This window comes from Panicum hallii, chromosome 2 (genome assembly GCF_002211085.1).
Source record: "Panicum hallii strain FIL2 chromosome 2, PHallii_v3.1, whole genome shotgun sequence".
Taxonomy (NCBI): Eukaryota; Viridiplantae; Streptophyta; class Magnoliopsida; order Poales; family Poaceae; genus Panicum; species Panicum hallii.
In genome coordinates, this window is record NC_038043.1 from 44,115,804 (window position 1) to 44,135,239 (window position 19,436).

Genomic DNA, 19,436 nt, shown 5'->3' on the forward strand with positions numbered 1-19,436 from the left:
CCTGTCCTGAGCACCGTCGCCTGAAACGGATCCGGCGAGGGGTGCGCCGCGCGCTTCGATCCGCCGGCCGGGCCGGGAAGGATTGGGGGCCTGCCACTCCGTGCCCGCTGCCCTGCGGCAGATCGCAGCGCGCTGCGTGCGGCCGCGGCAGGGGATTCACGTGCCCCGGCGCGCGGGCAGCAGGCGCCCAGGCCCAGCCGGATGGCGAGCGAGCGGGCAGCCGGCACTCCGGCAGGGGACGTGCAGGCGTGCAGCAGGCGAGGGCTTAATGGCGTGTCCCATCGCACGGCCGGCCAAACCTCGTATCCGCCTCGGGGGGACATGCGGTCCAGCGGGATCAAGCGCGACTCGTGACGAGACAGACAGGCAGATCTGGGGGGCGCAGGCGAAGCAGTGCGCCGGGGCCCCCTGATGGAGTCGCTTTGGCGAAAGCTGCCGAGGCCTGCGCCGCTGCACCTGCGCGGGGTCGCCGGTAACGGGAAGCTCTCGCTCGATCGATGTGGGTGGCATACTAGGATGCCATATTGCCATGGAGGAACGAACAGAGAAGGGGAAACTATTCTGCGGTATCTCCGGTTAAGACTGTGTTGAAATTTTGAATTGCAGGGGGGTTTTTCAAGTTCTCCATGAACTAAAACGTCTTCTTCCTTTTTCAAAAAAGGAAAAAAGAAAAAAAAAACTAAAACGTCTACACGAGTACTAGGATTGCAGCCCACCCGACGCAGGCCCATCGGAATCCGCCGCGCCTACCCCGCCTGCGAGGGGGACAAAGCGCTGCCGCGTCCAACCCGGCTCTGGTACTGCCTGCTTGCGGCGCAGGCGCCGCAGCTGCTGCCGGCCTGATGAGTGGCGCACGTCAACGAGCCGTTTCCGGCCGGCGGCCGTGGATGGGCGTGCGGGCGGAGCGGGGCCGGCGGCCCCACGTCCGCACGCTGCCGTCCACGTCGGCGGCCCCCACGGCGCCAGGAGCTGGCTCGCTGCCGGCGGGGCCAACCGGGCGAGGGTGCCCCAAAGGCGACGCTGCGGCGTGCCGCGGCAGGACCACCACGGTCCACGGCGGCGCGGTTTATTGGCTGTACTGCCGTTTGTACGCGCCGTGCGAGCCGTTGGTGCCTTGCTGCCTTCTCTGCAAATCTAATTTTGCTGTACAGCCTCCGTAAATCTCGTATCGCATTTACTTCCAGCAACGCGGCGTAAAACAGCCGGCCCCGCTCAAGAGGGTTACCAACATGGCAAAGCTGTAATCTGTAAAGTGGTGGCAAAATGATCCTGATTGAATCGTGCTTAAGTTCTATCCCGAATTATTCCATGGGGTCTATACGCTGCAAGAAGAAATTCATAAGAAAATGGACACAGCGAGATCGGATTTCTTCTGGCATGGCCCAGGTTTAAAAAAGAAATATCATATGGCAAAATGGGAAAGTTTGATGACCCCCAAAGAGGCTGGGGGGTTAGGATTTACCAATACAAGAGTGATGAATGAATGCCTATTAGCTAAGTGGATATACAAATTAGAGCGTGGTGATTCTAATGTCTGCTTAGATCTACTAAGGAAGAAATATTTAGGTGACAAAAGTTTCTTTGGCTGCCAATACAGAGGAGGTTCGCGGTTCCGGAAAAGTTTGCATGATGCAAAACAGAGCTGTCAGCGTGGTATCAAGCACATAGTGAACAATGCAAGATTCTAGGATGATGTCTGGGCATTGGAATGCCCTCTGAGAATGGCTTTCCATAAGCTCTTTGAAATCTGCTACCAACAAAGCTGGTCTGTCTTTCAAGTTCTGGGAGAGGGGTGACGTAAATCTGACTTTTAGGCGAAACTTTGGGGAAGAAGAGGAATTAGAATGGGAAGCTCTTCTAGACCTGATGGAAGGAACAATTTCGTCACATGATACAGATACTGTCGCTTGGGGCCTTGAGAAGTCGGGGGAATTTACTACTTCATCTCTATATAGAGAAATTTTGTTTCCTGGAGTGAGTACTAAACACATGCTTGATCTTTGGGGGGCTAGCCTACCATTAAAGATTAAAATTTTTCTATGGCAAGTTTATAATGACAAGATCAAATCGGCGGAACAACTAAAGCTCCGTAATTGGCAGGGGCCAATTGAGTGCAAGATGTGTGGTCAACTTGAGTCCACGTACCATATTGTTTTCGGTTGTGCAATGCCTCGCTTTGTTTTAGTAGAGAAGTCTTTGGTTGGCCCATTGTTCCATCTAGCGTCAAGAGCTTTCAAGAAGACATCTTAGATCGTGTGGCCACCAAAGAGAGACATGCTGTTATTTTCTTCTTTGGATGTGTTGCTTGGAGTCTGTGGCTGATCAGAAATGATCTGGTCTTTAATAATGTGGTAGTATCATCTCCTGAGGTGTGTATTTTCCGTATTATCTCTTGAGGGTCTCTGGTCCAAAAAAAAAAAGCCGGCCGGCCTCCGGTTCTCCCACCGCTACGTACCAGCAGAAACCCCCGGCCTCGGCGCGGGAAGGAGCCACCACGCCTCGGCCATCTGGCGAGCGCGACGACGCGTCGGCGGGTGCACGCCGGCGGCAGGGCGCATCCGGCGCGTGACGTGCATTGAAACGGGGTGCGGTGCAGGTGCAGGCGTGCAGCGACCACAACTACGACTACTGCGCCGGCGGCGCCGCTGCTCCGCAGAGCAACAGTGTCGCGCGCGTCGCCGGAGGCCTGCGACGGAGGATGAAGCGCGCCGCCCGAGCGCGCATCGAAACGCCGCGTGCGTCCCTCGCCGGTTTCCTTCTCGAATCGAGCGGGGCAGCAGCCAGCACCCAGCAGCGGCGAGACTCCGAGTGCTGGGGCTGCGGCGCTGCGCGCTGCGCCGCAGTGAGTGACTGACTGAGGAAGTGCGGGGCCCGCGCCCGACGTGCGTGTGGGCCGGCGAGGAGACACGCCGTACGGCCCGCGGTACGGGCGCCGCTGACGCCTGGGGCCCCGCCGAGGCCCCAGCTCCTCTGCTTTTCTTTTCCGTTGCCGGGTCAGTGGGCGCGGAGTGCCTCTCTGACGGTGGGGCACCGGCGCACCCATCGTGTTGGCGAGCTGAGACTTGCCTGTGGGGTCCCAGGGGACCGACGTGGACGTATCAGGGCGCGTCATCGTGGTTGGTGAAGGGAGTTCGCGTTCGCGGCGGCACGCTATGGTGATTGGTGAGCCTCGGAGCCTGTGTGATTGGGAAGGCCGGGAATGGGGCGTCGCCGCCGGCGCAGTCCCGTCTTTATCGAAGCTCCGTCGTTCTGTGCAGTCTATTCTCGTACGCTACCACCCGGGAGCCCGAACCCGGACGTGCCGTGCCGTCGATCTCATACGCTGTGCTGTCGCACCAGGTGGGGTACTCAGAACCCTTTTGTGTTGGATGATCCCAGTGAGTGACCCATCCAACCATGTTTTAGTTCAGGAACCCTCTGGAAAAAGGCGCGGTTGAGGAAACAGATTTCCGCTGCAGTCGGCTATCGGCATGATTTCACCGACGCTTGCAGCATGTCCTTGCACTGTGAAGCTCATGACCGGAGCCGGCCTCCGCAACCACACGCCGGGTCGCCGGCCACCGGACCCATCCCCGCCGGGCGAGAGAGAATGGTGCTCCAGCGGGCAGCGGCCGCCAATACTTGGAGTCGCGCGCGGGTGCGTGCGGACCGGTCGCAGAAGCGCCCGCGCGCGCGGCCCGCTCGTTCCGGGGGTTCCCCGGCCCATTGGTGGTTTAAGCTCCAGTTTTGCTAATTTTTTCTTTCTTCTTGGAAGTTCCAATGAAACATTTTATTTCCATTTTGTTCTAGTGAAACTTTTTTCGTTTTAATGGTAAGATTGAATCCAACTGAACAAATTTTAATTTTTATTCCAATGGAATTTTTTTCCAATGGAATAATTTGTTCCAATCATGGAGGAGGTGCGGGCCGGCGGCCCAAGCAGAAGCTTCGGCCGACTAAAATTTAACCCCCTTCTGTGATGGTCGCGCGCGCTGCTCGGAGCAGCCCGGCAGCGGCCGGCTCAGCGGCAACGGAAAGGCCCACCCGCGCTCAACGCAACGGGACGCCGTCCCTAATGTACCCATCAATCCCCCTCGCCCAGCAGCTTAAACCCCCCGGCCCCGTGGGCTAGGGCCCACGTCGCAGTCAAACAAGCCCCCACCCATTAAACCCCAACAGCGTCCTTCCTCTCTCTCTCATTAAACCCCACGCACTCCCCCCTGCCCTGCTCTCCCGTTTCTCTCTCTCAACCCCACGCCTCCCCTCTCTGCCATTATTGCCCGCGCAGCCATCCTCTCTCTCCCTCCTTCGCCGCCCTCGCTATATGGGGTCCTGCTCCTTGCTTCCTCATCCAGTCCTCCCACCACCTCCTCTGCTTCCTCCTCGCCCTGCTCCCGTCGCACGCGCGCGCGCTCGTGAGCCGAGCTCCGCCTCGCACGGCCACGCCCCCAAACTATCACCGCGTTTTACACCACCACCGCTTCCTCCTCAGTCCTCAGCGTTCCGCTTCGCTAATCCCGAGCGCCGGGACTCGTTTTTCGGCCGGCGGTCGTGGGAGGCCCTACTACCCTGCTAGCCGCCAGCACATGTGAGGTGAGGCCAATGGGGGAGGAGGTGGCGGTGGTGCTGGAGCCGCCGCGGCCCAAGTCGCCGCCGAGGTACCCGGACCTGTGCGGCCGCCGGCGGCTGCAGCTCGAGCTCCAGATCCTCAACCGCGAGGTCGACTTCCTCAAGGTGAGCGTCCCCGGCCGCGGCCGTGTTCCTCTCCTCCGCCCCCAAACCCCTCTCGGGGGCCGCACCCCTCCCTGCGTCTCCCATTTGACTTGGCCCCCATTAAATTCTTTTGAAAAATCACCACCGGTAGGATCCGATTCGTCGCGCGATCTCTTTTTTTTTTTTCTAAGCGGGTGCCAGCGCGTAGAACGAGCAAGTACTAGTACGAGCGCGGGGGGGAATGCAGTAGTTAATGGGCAGGTTGGTGCGAAATCTGATCGTTGGAGCACGCCATTTATTTCGCCTTCGTTTGGGGATGGGAGCCTAATGTGGAGGGAGAAGGAGAGGAGGGCGGCGGATCCCGGCGGCAGCGCAGTTAACCCGAGGCGCGACAGGCTTGCCCTCTTTGGGCGTGCCGCGGCTGTACCTCTTGGGCCGTGCGGTTCGGTTCCTTGGGAGAGAAGAGGGGAGGGAGGCAGGCATGGGCACGGGCAGTGGCCAGTGGCACTGGCGCTGGCCGTGTCAGTGCTGCGCGTGGAGCAGTGGGTGGGCTTGTCCCCCTTCGCCTCGCTTCCCGTTCTTGCTTCGCGGACACGCACACGGCATGGCTCGTCAGGCTCAGGCACCATCATGAGGGTTCCTGCAGAGTTGCCGTACTGTATGCACTGTACTGGTGCTTATGGGCTGGGCTGCCACAGTTTGGGGCTTTTCATGTGCTGGACTAGAGTTTGTGTTTTTTTGAAGGGAAATGAAGGGCTTTTTGACGCCGTGCTCCGCTTTCAAGGAGCAGATTTGCGACGCTGTTCAGATGGCTAAAGTGTACTACTGTACTTCTTTGGTGACCAAGTGCGCTTTGGTCGTCTTTTTATCTCCTCTTGCAAGTTCAGTTGCTTTCCATGCTCTGTAAAGCAGGAGTCTCGTTATTAGTCAATTAGTTATGCACCATATTTGAGACTAGAATCTACCTTTAAATCAGTCTGTCGGAGGTCTTGAGTTTACTTTTTGTTCTCGTAGTAAAGTGATGCTCACTATTTTATTGGTCTTAGACTTTTAGTGTGTTCTACAACATCATGATTGATTGTTTTTCAGATATTTTTAAGATTAAAACGTTCTCATTCCATTTTTTAAGAAGGTCCTACACGGTCAGTCTCACGCATCTAATGATGTTGATTAGGGACCAAAAAAATATCTACAGTGACATGTGTTTAGTAATCCCTTTCATGTTATTTCTCTTGCTTCATCCAGCTTACTGATGACATCGATGTTTCTTTGTTAGCACTTTCAAGTAGCATAGTGTGGAAGAACTACATTTGTTTGACAGTAACCTGATTTTGCAGGAAGAGCTACAATCACTTGAAGGAGTTCCTCCAGTTTCTAGAAGCTGTAAAGAGTAGGCACTCTCGTCCTTCCTGCACTGCATATTAATCTTGCTGTTGGGATTTGTTGAAAGCATTTGTATCTATACTCAAGTTCAGGTCTTAATATTTAATGCCATTTAATTGATGATTTTTTTAGTCAATTTCACCTTTTTGTTGTGTTTTTTTGTCAACCGTGTTCAGTTCTATATCATGGAAATTGATGCAAAAATATTGTTATTAGTAATGTGTTTCAGTTCATACATTAATCCTATTATATATCAATTTGGAGCATGCAGCTTATTGCTGCTATGATATTCTTAATTTGAAAGTAGACCTGAATGCTGATTTTCTTATATTGTTCATGCTTGTTTTCCAACTACTATTCACCGAGTAACCACACACAGCACAATGTTTAGTATTTGGTTCCATCTTTTTCATTTCTATTTCTTCACTTTAAGCTTGTAGTTTGGTGATCCAATTTAGTTCCCACTAAACCCCATATCTCCGATAGGCCTGAAGGATTGAATGATACAGTATTTTGTTGCTATATTTGGTTGAAGTACTCAAAATGAATCTTTGTGCACCCGAAAGTACCCGTTACGCACATACATCATGGAATGTGCATATATATATATATATGAAAAATTGATTCTACACGCGCTTGTAGCTACTCCTACATGTGTAACTTATGATGTAAGACGTATCTGATCCCATAAAAGGTATGTACGAGATGTATGTGATCTTACTAGACCATCTGTGATGGTATATACGTCGGATATGTGACCATACATAGAGTATGTGGACATACTCAATTTTATATACTAATACTAAGGTATAATAATATATATTTAAAAATAGGGATGCTTTTGAAATTTTTCGTATATATCCCTTTGAAGTGTCTTAGAAAAAGTATATAAACATACTCAAAGTGATAAATGAGGATGTGAACATACGCACGATGGTATATTGATGGTGAGATTAGCTACACGCGAGTGTAAATAAAACTCGTCATATATATATATATGTATATATATAGTGTTTTGTTATAATGCACCTGGGTGCATTTTGTATAGAGAATGCACCCACCCTCTCAGTTGCAACTGTGATAGTTCTAGTTGCAATTGGATTGTGTTCAGTTGCAACCGGGTCGCGTCCAGTTGCAACCGGTTCGCGTCCAGTTGCAACCGGGTCGGTCGGAGTTGCAACTGGTTCGCGTCCAGCTGCAACTGGGTCGGTCCGAGTTGCAACCATTTCGCGTCTAGTTGCAACTGGTTCGCGCCCAGTTCCAATTAGTTCCGTTAAGTAGCAATTGGTCTAACAAGCGCTAACTACACTACAGCCAAGTTGCAATTGTGTTGTAGCTGTGATGGCAACTCATAGTACAGTGAAGTTGCAATTTCGTACTTGAAAAAAAAAGTTCATCAAATATAGTCTTCATGGATCTCGGTTTGTTAAGCACATGTTTTCCAACAACCTTATGCAAACGGATCTGGAATCGGAGCTACGGTTTAGGAGATATTGCATTTTTCGTTCCGAATCAAGAAAAGATTCCCTGCATGCATGCTTCCTGGTGGGTGGCCAAGGGGTGAGCTGTGGTTGGTTGCCTCCCACAGAGGGTCTGTGCATTTGCTATATATTTGTGGTTGAGAAGGCTATTAAATTATTGGTTACTGTTTTTTTTCTTGTGGTGCATGTTATGGCAGTTCTTACAACGCTGAGATAGCTAAAAAATTTGGGCCATACCGCACATATTTATTGACTATTTGGAGCAAGTTCGGTTTACGTTCTGCTAACATCCTCTCATTCAAAATCTGTCAGGGTAAATGAGTTTGTTGGTACTAAACAAGACCCGCTACTACCAATGTACGGCCTCTGGACCTGATGTTACAGTTAATTTGTAGCATCTCCTATTTCTAATTTGGCTTACTTTAATTTTTCAGAGAGAAAAAGAGGCACAGATCTTGCCGTCTTTTTTGGTGGATCAGGTGTGTATTCTGTTATATTTTTCTTCCATGGATTACATGGCAGGTGAATGCCAATCTTGATAATGTTTCATTTTGGTCTCACCTGTCACAAAAAGAAACACACTTGGAGTGGTAATACTTTTGGGCCCTTCAATAGATGAAAAATGAACAAGCAAACTTATGGCCTGCCGTATTTTTTTTTCTCCTTTGAGAAAGCCAGTTAATGATATCATTGCATCTCAGTGAGCAAACAAGTAGATTGGTGCATCAGAAATTGCAAATTCCTGGCTTAATTTAGGAAATTGATGAAAGGACTTAATATACCTGGTCTTATTTTCTTGTTAATGGAGCTCATTTCTCCCTTTAATAGAACCTCTTTTGGTCGCTTTGCCTACGTAACATGTGATTAATAGAACTTAGCACTCTCAACAAAGTGACTAGCATCCATGGTCACCATCAGTACCTACAGGTGTACTTTTTCTACTGACACTATTTGTTGCTGTGGTAGTAAAGCATCATAAGTCTTAAATATCTTCTCTGCTTGAAAGACATGCTTTTTTCCAAAAAAAAAAAGAACTACAGGTGTATACATGTTCTTTCATCAAACCTGAACTTTTTAGCGCATGTTCTGTTTGACCAGTGCAATCAGATTGTGCACTGAAGCAAAATGCTTATACAATTTTGGTACATAACTGTGATGTCCGTGTAATTTTTCTATAAACATTCTACCCATTGCACTAGCAGAACACACTGAGGGCTTATTGTAGCATGGTGCTTATTAGCCCTGAACTCATCATGTACTTAGAGTTGTTTGTAATGTTTTTTATAGATATTAGTGTATTTGTCAGTGGTATAATAACACCATTTGATTTGTTTATAAGATGAAAATTTGTTCTCATGTTCACAGCATTGCAACTTTACGCATTTGTACTACCCTGTTCTTGTAGATGTGTAGCAACTCCAATGACTTTCCTTACTGAATTTCTGGCACACTTATCTTTACTGAATTCGCTGAGCTTACAGTTGCATTTTCCTGCAGATCAAAATTGTGCATATGCGTGCCATGGATCTGCTGCTCCTGCCAGTGCTGGCCCAAGTGCAAAAGGCCATGCTGCTTCGATTGCTCTTGCTGTTCATGCCCCGATGTGTTGTGCTGCAAACCGAGCTGCAAATCATGCAACAAGCCGTGCTGTGGGCCGAACAGCTGCTCGTGTTGTGACGCCTCGTGCTGCAAACCCGATCGCCCATCCTGTAGTCCGACCTGCAGCTCATGCTGCCAGCCAAACTGCGGCTCGTGCTGCAAACCAAGCTGCAGCTTCTTCAGGCTCCCCTCATGCTGCAAGTTCCAGTGCAGCCCAAACTGCTGCACCTGTACCCTGCCGAGCTGCCCCGGCTGCAACCCCTGCGGTGGTTGCAAGGGATGCTGCTCATGCCCCAGCGACTGCAAGCCAAGCTGCGGCTGTTTCAGCGCGCAATGCTGCAGCTGCGCCTGCCCCCGTTGCTCCGGCTGCTTCGGGTGCTTCAAGTCTTTCAAGTGCTCGAACCTGTTCGGGGGCTGCTGCTCCTGCAAGCAGTGCTTCAAGTGCCAGTCGTCGTGCTGCAAGGGGCCGCCGTCCTGCTGCAAGTGCCAGTCCTCGTGCTGCGAGGGGGAAGACGGCAGCAGCTGCTGGAGGCCGTGCTGCAGCGTCCCGAAGCCGTCGTGCCCCGGGTGCTCGTGCGGGTGCGTTTGGTCGTGCAGGAAGTGTACAGAAGGGTGTCGATGTTCCGGGTGCCGGAATCCGTGCTGTGCCACCGGATGCTTGTGCTGAAGTTGAATTAGATGTTTTCTTGTTGTTTCTTGTTCCTTTTGTGCCTGTCAGATGGCCTTGGGTTTCGTTCGTACTTTGATATATGGTCTGCTGCCTTTTCCTGTAAAGAAATGCAAATCCTCAGATCAAATTGAAGCGTCGATAGCCATCAAATATAAAATGCGGGTGCCTTTTTTTTGGAAAAAAATGGCAGGAGCTCTGCCTTAATTTTTGAATCAAAACATTCCTCTGCTCCGAACATCACACCCGAGCCGAATCTGCATCTGTACCTAGTAGGTACTAGGTACGAGTAGGACCAGGACTGGTGTTAGCGAAATTGGCCGACTCGAAAACATACTCCGAGACCGAGTCGGTTCGTGGCCGCGGCGGCGCCGGCGGCAGGCCGTGCTATATATATGTATATCTGCAAGCGCGGGAGCAGCCCATACGATATTACGGAGAAACGCGCGCCATGGGCAAACGGCGTCGCACCGGCGGCGATGTGGCCGGCCGTGAGGCGAAGCGTCGAGGCCAGAAGAAGCAGCGGCCTTGGACGACTGGGACAAGGGGTACAGCATCCACAAGGACGACGCCGACGCCGAGCCGACGGCTGCTGCTGAGCCTGAGCCTCTGCAGCCTCCTCCCGAACTTCGCCTGGAGGCCCCCAGGGGAAGCCAAGACGGTCTTGTTCGGCGCCACCGGCAGCAAGATCCTGGCCCTGTGGCAGCCACGGAACAGGACGACCCGCGCCGTGGTGTACGACACCGCGACGGGGTCCGTGCTCGGCGACGGCCCCGCGCACCCGGTCGGGCTGCATCCCATGCGTTTCGTCGCGTCTGGCTCCGGCGGCGGCAGGCTGCACGCGCTGCACGCCGGAGGCCTGCACTGCCTGGACCTGAACGAGGCGAAGGCCGAGGACCCTTACTCTTACGCCGCCGCGTACGAGGCGGACGCCCGGCTGTGGTGCTGGACCAGAGCCTGCTCGCCCCTGCGCCTGCCCTTCCTCACCAAGGACGGCACGCCCGCTCCCTCGGGGCCCATCGCGATCGCCTCCTACGCCGTGCACCCCGAAGGCCGCACCGTCTTCGTCTCTGCCTTCAGGACCTACCACAGGTACTTCGGCACCTTCTCCCTGGACACGGGCGCCGCCCGTGCGGAGTGGACGCGCCACGGCGAGTGGCTGCTCCCGTTCCGAGGCCAGGGCCACTACGACTCCACGCTGGACGCCTGGGTCGGCCTCCACTCCCCCGGGTACGTGTGCGCCTGCGACGTCCCTCCTCCCCTGCCCGCCGGCTCCGGCGAGAGGCCGCGCCCGGAGTGGAAGCTTGTCAAGGCAGAGAGGCTGTCCGATACGGACCCGGAGGACGGCGTCCTGAGGCAGAGCCTCATGACGCTTGCCAGCATGGGCGATGCGGAGTTCCTCATCCTCGAGCCCCTCACCACCGAGGTACGAGAGCTCAACGTCACGCTGGACATGAATCCCCATTTCGAGTACATGCTTCGCGTCACCAGGTTCCGCCTGAAGCACAATCGTCAGGGGCAGCTGCGTGAATCGTCTCGCGACCGTGTTGCCCGCTGTTACAAACTGCGCAAGTACGACGATAGCTTTGCGCCCCAGGCTTTTTGGTTATGATCGATCAATATAAGTAGGTTGCTTCTTTCGGCAGACATCACATGACTACCGTACTACTCCAGTTCCAGTACCCCCTTCTTTCCCACCGTGTGCCCCGCCGCCATGTCCTCACCGCCGTCGGAGATGAAGTTGGACCGGCCCTGGTGACGGAAGGATCCATCTCCGCGCTTTCCCTCTTGCCGCAGGGGGGGGGGGGGGGGGGGGGGCGCGGGGGGCGCTGCGTTTGGGAGGGGGAAATTCATTTTGTTATTTATTTTGGAATGAATATGTGTTTCCTCGTCTGTCTACATTTTTTTTCAACTCACGATACCAGACACATGACCTCCTTAACTGGTTTGTCTAAGTGATTTTTCTCTTTTTTATATTATTTTAGCTGAATCTTTAAAAAATATATAAAGTAGAAAATACAATTTTGTTGGACTCCACATGGGTATATCCATGCAGTTTACATATGATAATTTAGTAAAAAAATTATTATACTTTTAGATATATACGTTTCTGTAATTAATTTATAGATACAGTTTTCGTGGTCCAATTATGATAAAATTTTTATAGTGGACTCATCATTATATGTTTGAGCTGTAGTGAAAAATTCAATGCTCAAACATACGTGATCCAATAATGCTCAAACATACGCGATCCAATGAGCATAAAATTTTCACTAAAGCTCAAGCATATAATGATTAGTCCACTGTAAAAATTTTACCATAACTGGATCTATGAATTAATTACATAAAAATATATATCTAAAAGTGCAATAAAACTTTTTACTAAATTATACTATGTTCACTGCATAAATCTACTTATGCGTCCAACAAAACTGAAATTTTCATTTCATGATGTTTTTTTAATTTACTATGATTTTTAAATATTCAACCAAAACAAAGGAGGAAAACTACCGACAGAGAGGTCATGTGTCTTCGTAAAAAAAAATTGCAACTGGGAGAGAGCGGTGAATCTTCCGATTTACCATCCGCGCGATGATGCCGAGGCGTAGGATCGCCCAATTGCTACAGCTGACGGGCCGGTAAAAGCAGAGGCAGCGGCGGGCCTAGCAAAACCAACACCAGGACTCCACGATGCAGTCCGGAGCTGTGGATTTATTTTTCAGAAAAAACATGAACAAACGTTGAACAACTATATTCAGAATTTTGAAATTATAGATTCAATATTTATTCAAGTATATTTAAATATTATGGATAAACTGGTCCAACATTTTATTTTACATGAAATTGTTGAAACAATATACCCAAAATGTTGAAATGGTACATTCTGATTGTTGATTCTTTTTACTAAAATCATTTTCTGTTGTGGCATTAGTTCTAAATAATACGATGGCTCAAATTGATCTAAAAAGGTATTAACAGTTCATAAGAAAATCAACTAAATTCCATCCACCCGGACCAATCAGCAGCATACACCTGTTCAATCATGCTAGCTATTATCTGACGCTATCAACATCTGATGTATCAGTTCAGCTAGTTTTCCAAATAGTGGACCTAAAACTGAAATGAGCAAAAATGAGAAGCACTGGGTAGCCTGTTAACCAGATCATTTGCTTGTGTACAACATCTTTAAGCCAAAAATCTTGCAAATCCATAAATTACAGGCTTGTGTATGGTTGCTAGTTTTGGATGATAACATGAGCTTTATGTAGGTGCTGCAATACGAGACATATAATTTATATATGAAATCTGTACTATTTTGATTGGCGTGAAGCCTGTTTTAGTTCACAGTTTCTTAAGCTATTGTTTACGATTGATCAAAGTCGAAATACCTGCAGAATATTTTCGTTGGCAGAACTTAACAGTTGAAGAAGTGCCCTGTGCACATCTTTTGACCTGGGCAATAAACCTGAAACATCTCACAGCTTTCTGAATATTTCTGGCCAACACTATTTTCTCCCTATCTCCTCGTTGAACGTTGATGAATGCACGCTCTATTTTTTTATAAAAAAAAGAAAAAGAGGTGCCCTGCAAACGCCTGGACAATAAACCTGAATTTTTGGTGGTGAAACTGGACACGGAGGTTGTAGCTTGCATTCTTGGGACATATTATGTCACTGCTCTCGTTGACATTTAAAAGTTATCTTTCGTTTGTTCGGGTAGTTGGGTAGCCTTAGAAACTTGTATTTTTCTAAAAAAAAGAATCTTAGAAGCAGGTTTGCAGTTGATGCTTACTTCTCGTACCCTATATATTTTCTCTCTCCATCACCAATAATATTTTTTATATTTTTGGTAGTCAGTGTTATAGCAGATTTCTCAATGGATAAAGTGGAGGGAGGAATCCCCTACATTTGAGTAAGAGGAAGGTGTGTTTTGACGATCCCCAAAAATATTTTAGTATTAACGATGGAATTGGTAATCTGCTGGAGCACCTCCCTTTACTAAAAGGACAACTTTTTGGTATAAGAAGGGATGAGTAATCTTCTGGACATGCTCTAACCCTCACTATTTTTTGGCATTCTTCGTTTACCAGGTGAGTTATGTTCCCCCTATTTATTTTTATTATTGATACAACATGTGTCCACTCTAGCTCTTCGTTACTACCTCCGTCCTAAATTACAATTCGCTTTAATTTTTCTACATACATATATTTTGCTATGCATCTAAATGTACATTATGTCTAAATATATAGAAAAACTATATATCCTAAAATAAATTGTAATTTAGGATGGAGAGAGTAGTATTAAGTGACATCATCAGCATATTTTTATTCAAGCGTCAGTTTCACTTTACATCATTTCCTTGTTCCATTTTTTTCATTTCCCCTATAAACATTTAGTAGGTTTGCAAATATTGGACAAAAATACAAAATGAGCAAAGTGCAACCAGCATTGGGTGACTGTTTCACCACATTTTCCTTTTACACAACCTCTTTGTGCCACAAACCTTTGCATGTCCGAGCCGGACTTTTCATCACACTATTCTTGCAATACCTGTATTTTCTAACACCTAACATCCACTATCACTATCAAGAAAAAAAAAACTAGAATCACAATCTTAGAACTAAACCAAGCCGATGTGACATTGTGTCGCACCTCTAGTATATACACTGAACCCCCTTTAAGTCCTACTCACCACTTCCCGCTCCCGCCTCCTACGCCCCCCTCTCCTGGCGGTGGCTCGATGCCCTCCGTTGCCGCCGTAGCGCGTTGGTGTAGTCATCGCCGACCAACCCTTCCCGGCTGTGGAGCACAATGCCGGCGTGGATCGAGGAGTTGGGGTACTTCTGGCGGTGCCTGTCCTGGTGGCTCCGGTGCTGCTGCGGCCGGTGCGGCTTCTCCTCGACCTCCACCTTGACGCCTACCACCTTATCGTCCTCCACGCTGATAGTGAACACGAACGGGCCAGCGGGGAAGAAGTCGTCCATTCCCAGCACGGGCTCGAGGGCCTTGACCACCTCCCGCATTGTAGGCCGGGACTTGGGGTTCTGGCTGAGGCACTTGTAGGCCACGACGGCGGCCACCTCAGCGCCCCTGCACGAGTACTGGCACTCGAGGGCCGGGTCCATGACCCTGTAGAGCCTGTCGGGGTGCTTGAGGTACGGCCTGGCCCAGTCCACCAGGTTCTGCTCCCGCGGCCGCCGCGCGCGGTCCACCGACTGCCGGCCCGCGAGCAGCTCCAGCAGCACCACCCCGAAGCTGTACACGTCGCTCTTGGCGGTGAGGTGCCCCGTGAGGATGTACTCGGGCGCCGCGTACCCGTGGGTCCCCATGACACGCGTCGTCACGTGCGTCTCGTCCCCCTGCGGCCCGTCCTTGGCCAGCCCGAAGTCGGACAGCTTGGTGTTGTAGTCCTGAAATCACATCGCATCAGAAGATTAGCCTTTTGGGCAGTACCATGTACAGTATACTCGTACGATGCGCCGAGATATTAGTGGTCTAATACTAGCACTGTTCAGCATTGACAGTCCGTGGGGTGCTTGTGTGGGGTAGGCTGACAGTGATGGTTAGGATATTTTGGGTTTGGTGGATGATGTGAATGCAGGATAGAACAGCTAGGGATTTTTCTCAAGTTTGGCGTGCATCCAGGAATCTTCCGAGCTCCGGTCAGGTCAGTGCTGTGCCCATACCGTACGTGCTGGCAAGGTGTAGCTCAGAAACGTGCGGCGCCGGCTGCTGGATACTGCTGCTTACTCGAATGGCCACTTGGGTGACTCAAATGGTCAAAAAGTTAAAAATAATAGGATTTGAAAGGTTAAAAGTTTATTCGTGCTGCGACGGAACTTGGGTCCCGGACTTGTCCTTTTCACCTCCTGTACAAGTATTTTACGGTCACCGGAGTGACGTGTGTCAGCCTGTCCCGTTTGTTGGTAACTACCGTTTCCAGATGATGAGCTTGCATTTCAGAATCGCGTCTTCCTTTTGGGCGAGTGGTCTATTGCTGGGACGGAAAGTGCTAGTCTGTCTGACGAAAGCAAAACGGAGACTAGAACTACTAGTGAACTACTGCGATGAAGGAACTGGGCGCTTCGCTTACCGAGTCGAGCAGGATGTTGGAGGCCTTGAAGTCGCGGTAGATCACCGGCGGGTCGGCGTCGTGGAGGAAGGCGAGGCCCTTGGCCGCGCCCACGGCGATCTTCATCCTCGTCATCCACGGGAGGGCGCCGTTGACGCCTGCAGCGAAAAGGACGTTTCATGTGAGTTTGTTTCCTCCTCGGCATTGATGACCAATATTAAGCAAGCACGAGCAATCCCGAGGATATTTTGTTCCCGGCATGAGACCTGGCATCTAATCTTATAAAGAAACTGTTGTTCCTCTGGAAGGCACATTGCAGCTCACCTAGCCCTATGACTTTACGCAAAGGAAACAGAGACTGGAGGCAGGGGACAAAAGACTATCGGTGCCTTGCGCTCAGTTTTTCAAATCGGCAAATTTCTTTGCTTGCTGGGCTCAGGAACGACCGGATTAGCACGCGACGGGGACCAAATTTAGCGGCGTGCGTGAAGCGGAGAGAGAGCTCACTTTTGAAGAGGTGGTTCTCCAGGCTCCCGGAGCTCATGAACTCGTACACCAGCATCCGGTGCTCCGCCTCGTAGCAGTAGCCGATCAGCTTCACCAGGTTCTTGTGCCGCAGCTGCCCGAGGAAGAACACCTCGGCCTGCCCAGTTTCACCAAACGAGGATAAAATTAGCGTTCCGTTCCGATCGAGACCGTGCATTGCCGGGGGAGGAGGAAAGAACTCTGCTCCGGCGGCGCTCACCAGCCACTCCTTGTGCCCCTGCGTGCCGCCTTCCAGGTCGAGGTACTTGACGGCGACGTCCTGCGCGCGCAGGCCCGGGCGGAGGCCCTCGCCGACGGCGCCCCGGTAGACGGGGCCGAACCCGCCGCAGCCGAGATAGTTGGCGCGGGAGAAGCTGCCCGTGGCGGCGTGGAGCTCGGCGTACGTGAAGGCGTGCAGGTCGGAGCCGGAGAGCGTGAGCGAGAGGTCCTCGGGGGACAGCGTCTCCGACGAGCTGAGGCTCGTGAACGACATCCGCGACGACGACCGCGGGCTGTCCTTGCCCCCGATCCGCCGCCGCCGCGGCGTCGAGTCGTCGTCCTCCACCGCGGCGCTGCCGCCGACGCAGCACAGGTAGGACCTCCAGGACTGGGCGCCGGCCATGTCGGGCGATCGGTGGCTTGAGTATTGCGATTGGTATCGGGATCGACGGTCGATCGAGCCGCGCGCGGGGAGCAGAGGAGGAGGAGCTCGGAGGAGACAGGTGGAGGCTGGAGGGACCGGAGAGGAAGAGAGGAGTCCGCTTGTGGTTGGGGGAAGGAGCGCAGGTGGCCGGGGCTTTATATAAGCGCGCGCGCGCGGCCGGAGAGACGGCAACGGCCGGCACCGGAACGGGCGGATGGCCTTGACCCCGCGCCCGGCCTTGCGGTCTGGCGCGGACCACCACGCCTGCGACTTGGAGCGCGCTGCAGCAGCAAGCCAGCAACGGCGCGGCAAAACCAAAACCGCGGGTGATGTGACGGCCGCAAACAGGGGACAACGCCGGGAGGAAACAAAAGAAAAAGGAAAAGGGGAACCCCCCCCCCCCCCCCCCCACCACTAGACTAGACAACGCCGGCGCACGGAGCGCGTAGGGGTGGTGGTAGCTGGGGGACGACGCCACGCAGCGCAGCGGCGTCACCGCTCGTCCGCTCCCACCAGCCTCCCAGGCTGCAACCGGGTGAGTCACTGCGCTGCGTGCCTGCGTCACAGAATATTGTAGCGAGCCTACGGAAGGCTAGCTAATTTTATTCCAAGGAGCCAATAGAAAGCCGTGTTTTTACTACCTGTTACCGCTACCGGTGGTGATCAAGCGGTTTTTCGTGCGATGACGGCCGTGGATTGATGCTCGTTTGGTGGCAGCAGTTTGTGGCTTTTGCGGCCAGGTAAAACTAATCGCATACGGTGCCTTGCAAGTTGTGCAGAAGGCGAAGTAAAATAGGGGGAGGAGGGGGGCACGGCCTAGCCCAGCTTGGCGGCCGGGGCGTAACGGGATTGGGGCGCGGCGCGCCGCCGCTGATTAGCCGGGATGGGGCTGAGCGTTAACGTCAGAACAGTTTTGCAAGTAACCTCAATCATGCATGCGTCGTCTCCGATGATGGGTTACTGGTCCAAACGCTAAAAAAGACAAGCTAGTTTAGAGGGCGGGTCAGCCGGTTGGAGGCTAGTTCGTGTGCCGCCTAACCTAATCCACCAACTTGCAGGGGCCACGGAATGTGGTTCCTGCATATCTCCAGCTCCCGCTCGCTCTCCGTGTGCTCCAACGGAGGATTCGCCGGCGGAAATTCCATCGCGACGCTCACGTACTCACGTGCTGCATATCCCTGCGACCCCGTTGGGCAAGCTGTGTTCTTTTTTTCCTTCTTTTGGGATCTTTCTGTCCGACTGTCCCTGTCCGAGGGAAAGGGAGGGCAAAGCTAATGGATCTCCTATCCTTGCCGCAGGCTAGATGCACTTGTTTTTTATGAAACACGAGCTAGGTAGCTGTAGGCACAGACACCGCAATATGCTAGCATCTGAACCACCCTACACGCGAGATCTCTCGTCCGTTATAGAATTGGGGGAGGGTAATCTTCTGCCCGCCGCCGCACCGGCAGCTCGATGATGGGGAATCGGGGCCAGCACGTAACAGTTGGGCGTGCAAGGCGCCCATGCACCCATGCTGTGTTGTCCCTGAGTTGAACCCAGCCGATTCTCCAAGACGTTCGTAGCATCATCATCGAGCACCGCCGCAGCCTGACACGTCGGCGATTGCAGTGGCATCTCTGGATCTGGGGCTGGACTATTCTAACCCGTGCTGCCTCCTCCTGGAGTCCTAGCGCAGAGGAGAGAGGATCTAATGATTTTTCTCTAATCAGGAAACTTCCTCCAGGAAAATGAACGGTAGCCACAGGTGTCTTTTCGTAACCGGGTGAGGAAAGAAACGGCTCCGGTCTGCCATGGCCGTCTCTCCGCTGCACAACTCAGCAGCTCCGATTCGTGGTTCATCGGAAATGATTCGCTGCCTGAGGCTGGGAAGCCCGGGACGCGCCAGGTGGCCGGAGAACGTTTCACTCTAGCCGATTCCCGGCCTGCAGTTCCAGGCCCTTCCCTCACGCTTCCCGCCCGGAAGAGGTTGATTGCAGGTAAGCATTCTGTACGGAGTGGAACTTGGACGCTGGGAAATCAATATTCTGACGGAGCGGGGCTTGCGGTTTTCTTTAAGCATCGATGTGAAGAGAGAAAATAGATGATGGCACGTCATCATCTTATCGAATTTTACAGGTTTTTATTGGTCCAATTTTGCTTGGGGGTAAGTGGTTCCTACGTGGAATTTCTCACGGCGGAGGCGCGCCCTCGATTTGAAAAAGAAAGCACGAGGCGAAAGATCTGGAAGGAATTAAATAGGGTAAATGAAATCACAGGCAGCCAGCCATGATAGTACGATCATCACCGGGTAGAACTCGCTGTCAAGTCTTACCTTCATTATCACAATTCACAATCCACTGATTAGAACATCTGCAGCCGCCCAGACAGAGCA

The 19,436-nt window shown here is 51.8% G+C and overlaps 2 protein-coding genes across 2 annotated transcripts; one reads left to right on the forward strand and one right to left on the reverse strand.

Moving 5' to 3' along the window:
- Positions 1 to 4,226: 4,226 nt before the first annotated feature.
- LOC112879816 (keratin-associated protein 4-6-like) lies at positions 4,227 to 9,852 on the forward strand. Its single transcript, XM_025944222.1, has 5 exons — positions 4,227 to 4,713; positions 6,030 to 6,082; positions 7,869 to 7,913; positions 7,991 to 8,035; positions 9,054 to 9,852. The coding sequence occupies exons 1-5, from the start codon at positions 4,582 to 4,584 to the stop codon at positions 9,820 to 9,822; spliced, it is 1,044 nt and encodes a 347-aa protein (XP_025800007.1). The 5' UTR covers positions 4,227 to 4,581; the 3' UTR covers positions 9,823 to 9,852.
- A 4,398-nt stretch (positions 9,853 to 14,250) lies between these two features.
- On the reverse strand, positions 14,251 to 17,279 carry LOC112882188 (serine/threonine-protein kinase RIPK-like). The gene is made up of 4 exons (XM_025947182.1): positions 16,640 to 17,279; positions 16,402 to 16,537; positions 15,916 to 16,052; positions 14,251 to 15,232 (listed from the first exon to the last, which is right to left on the reverse strand). Exons 1-4 carry the CDS (start codon positions 17,039 to 17,041, stop codon positions 14,534 to 14,536), a joined length of 1,374 nt encoding a protein of 457 aa, XP_025802967.1. The 5' UTR covers positions 17,042 to 17,279; the 3' UTR covers positions 14,251 to 14,533.
- Positions 17,280 to 19,436: the final 2,157 nt, after the last annotated feature.

Excerpts from the sequence above, each read along its gene's own strand:
- LOC112879816 (XM_025944222.1), top strand. The coding sequence starts at position 4,582 with ATGGGGGAGGAGGTGGCGGTGGTGCTGGAGCCGCCGCGGCCCAAGTCG. Across the intron at positions 7,914-7,990 it reads CAAGACCCGCTACTACCAAT|AGAGAAAAAGAGGCACAGAT; the intron begins GTACGGCCTCTG and ends TTAATTTTTCAG. Across the intron at positions 8,036-9,053 it reads CGTCTTTTTTGGTGGATCAG|ATCAAAATTGTGCATATGCG; the intron begins GTGTGTATTCTG and ends ATTTTCCTGCAG.
- LOC112882188 (XM_025947182.1), bottom strand. The coding sequence starts at position 17,041 with ATGGCCGGCGCCCAGTCCTGGAGGTCCTACCTGTGCTGCGTCGGCGGC. Across the intron at positions 16,538-16,639 it reads AGGGGCACAAGGAGTGGCTG|GCCGAGGTGTTCTTCCTCGG; the intron begins GTGAGCGCCGCC and ends GAAACTGGGCAG. Across the intron at positions 16,053-16,401 it reads GGAGAACCACCTCTTCAAAA|GCGTCAACGGCGCCCTCCCG; the intron begins GTGAGCTCTCTC and ends TTTTCGCTGCAG.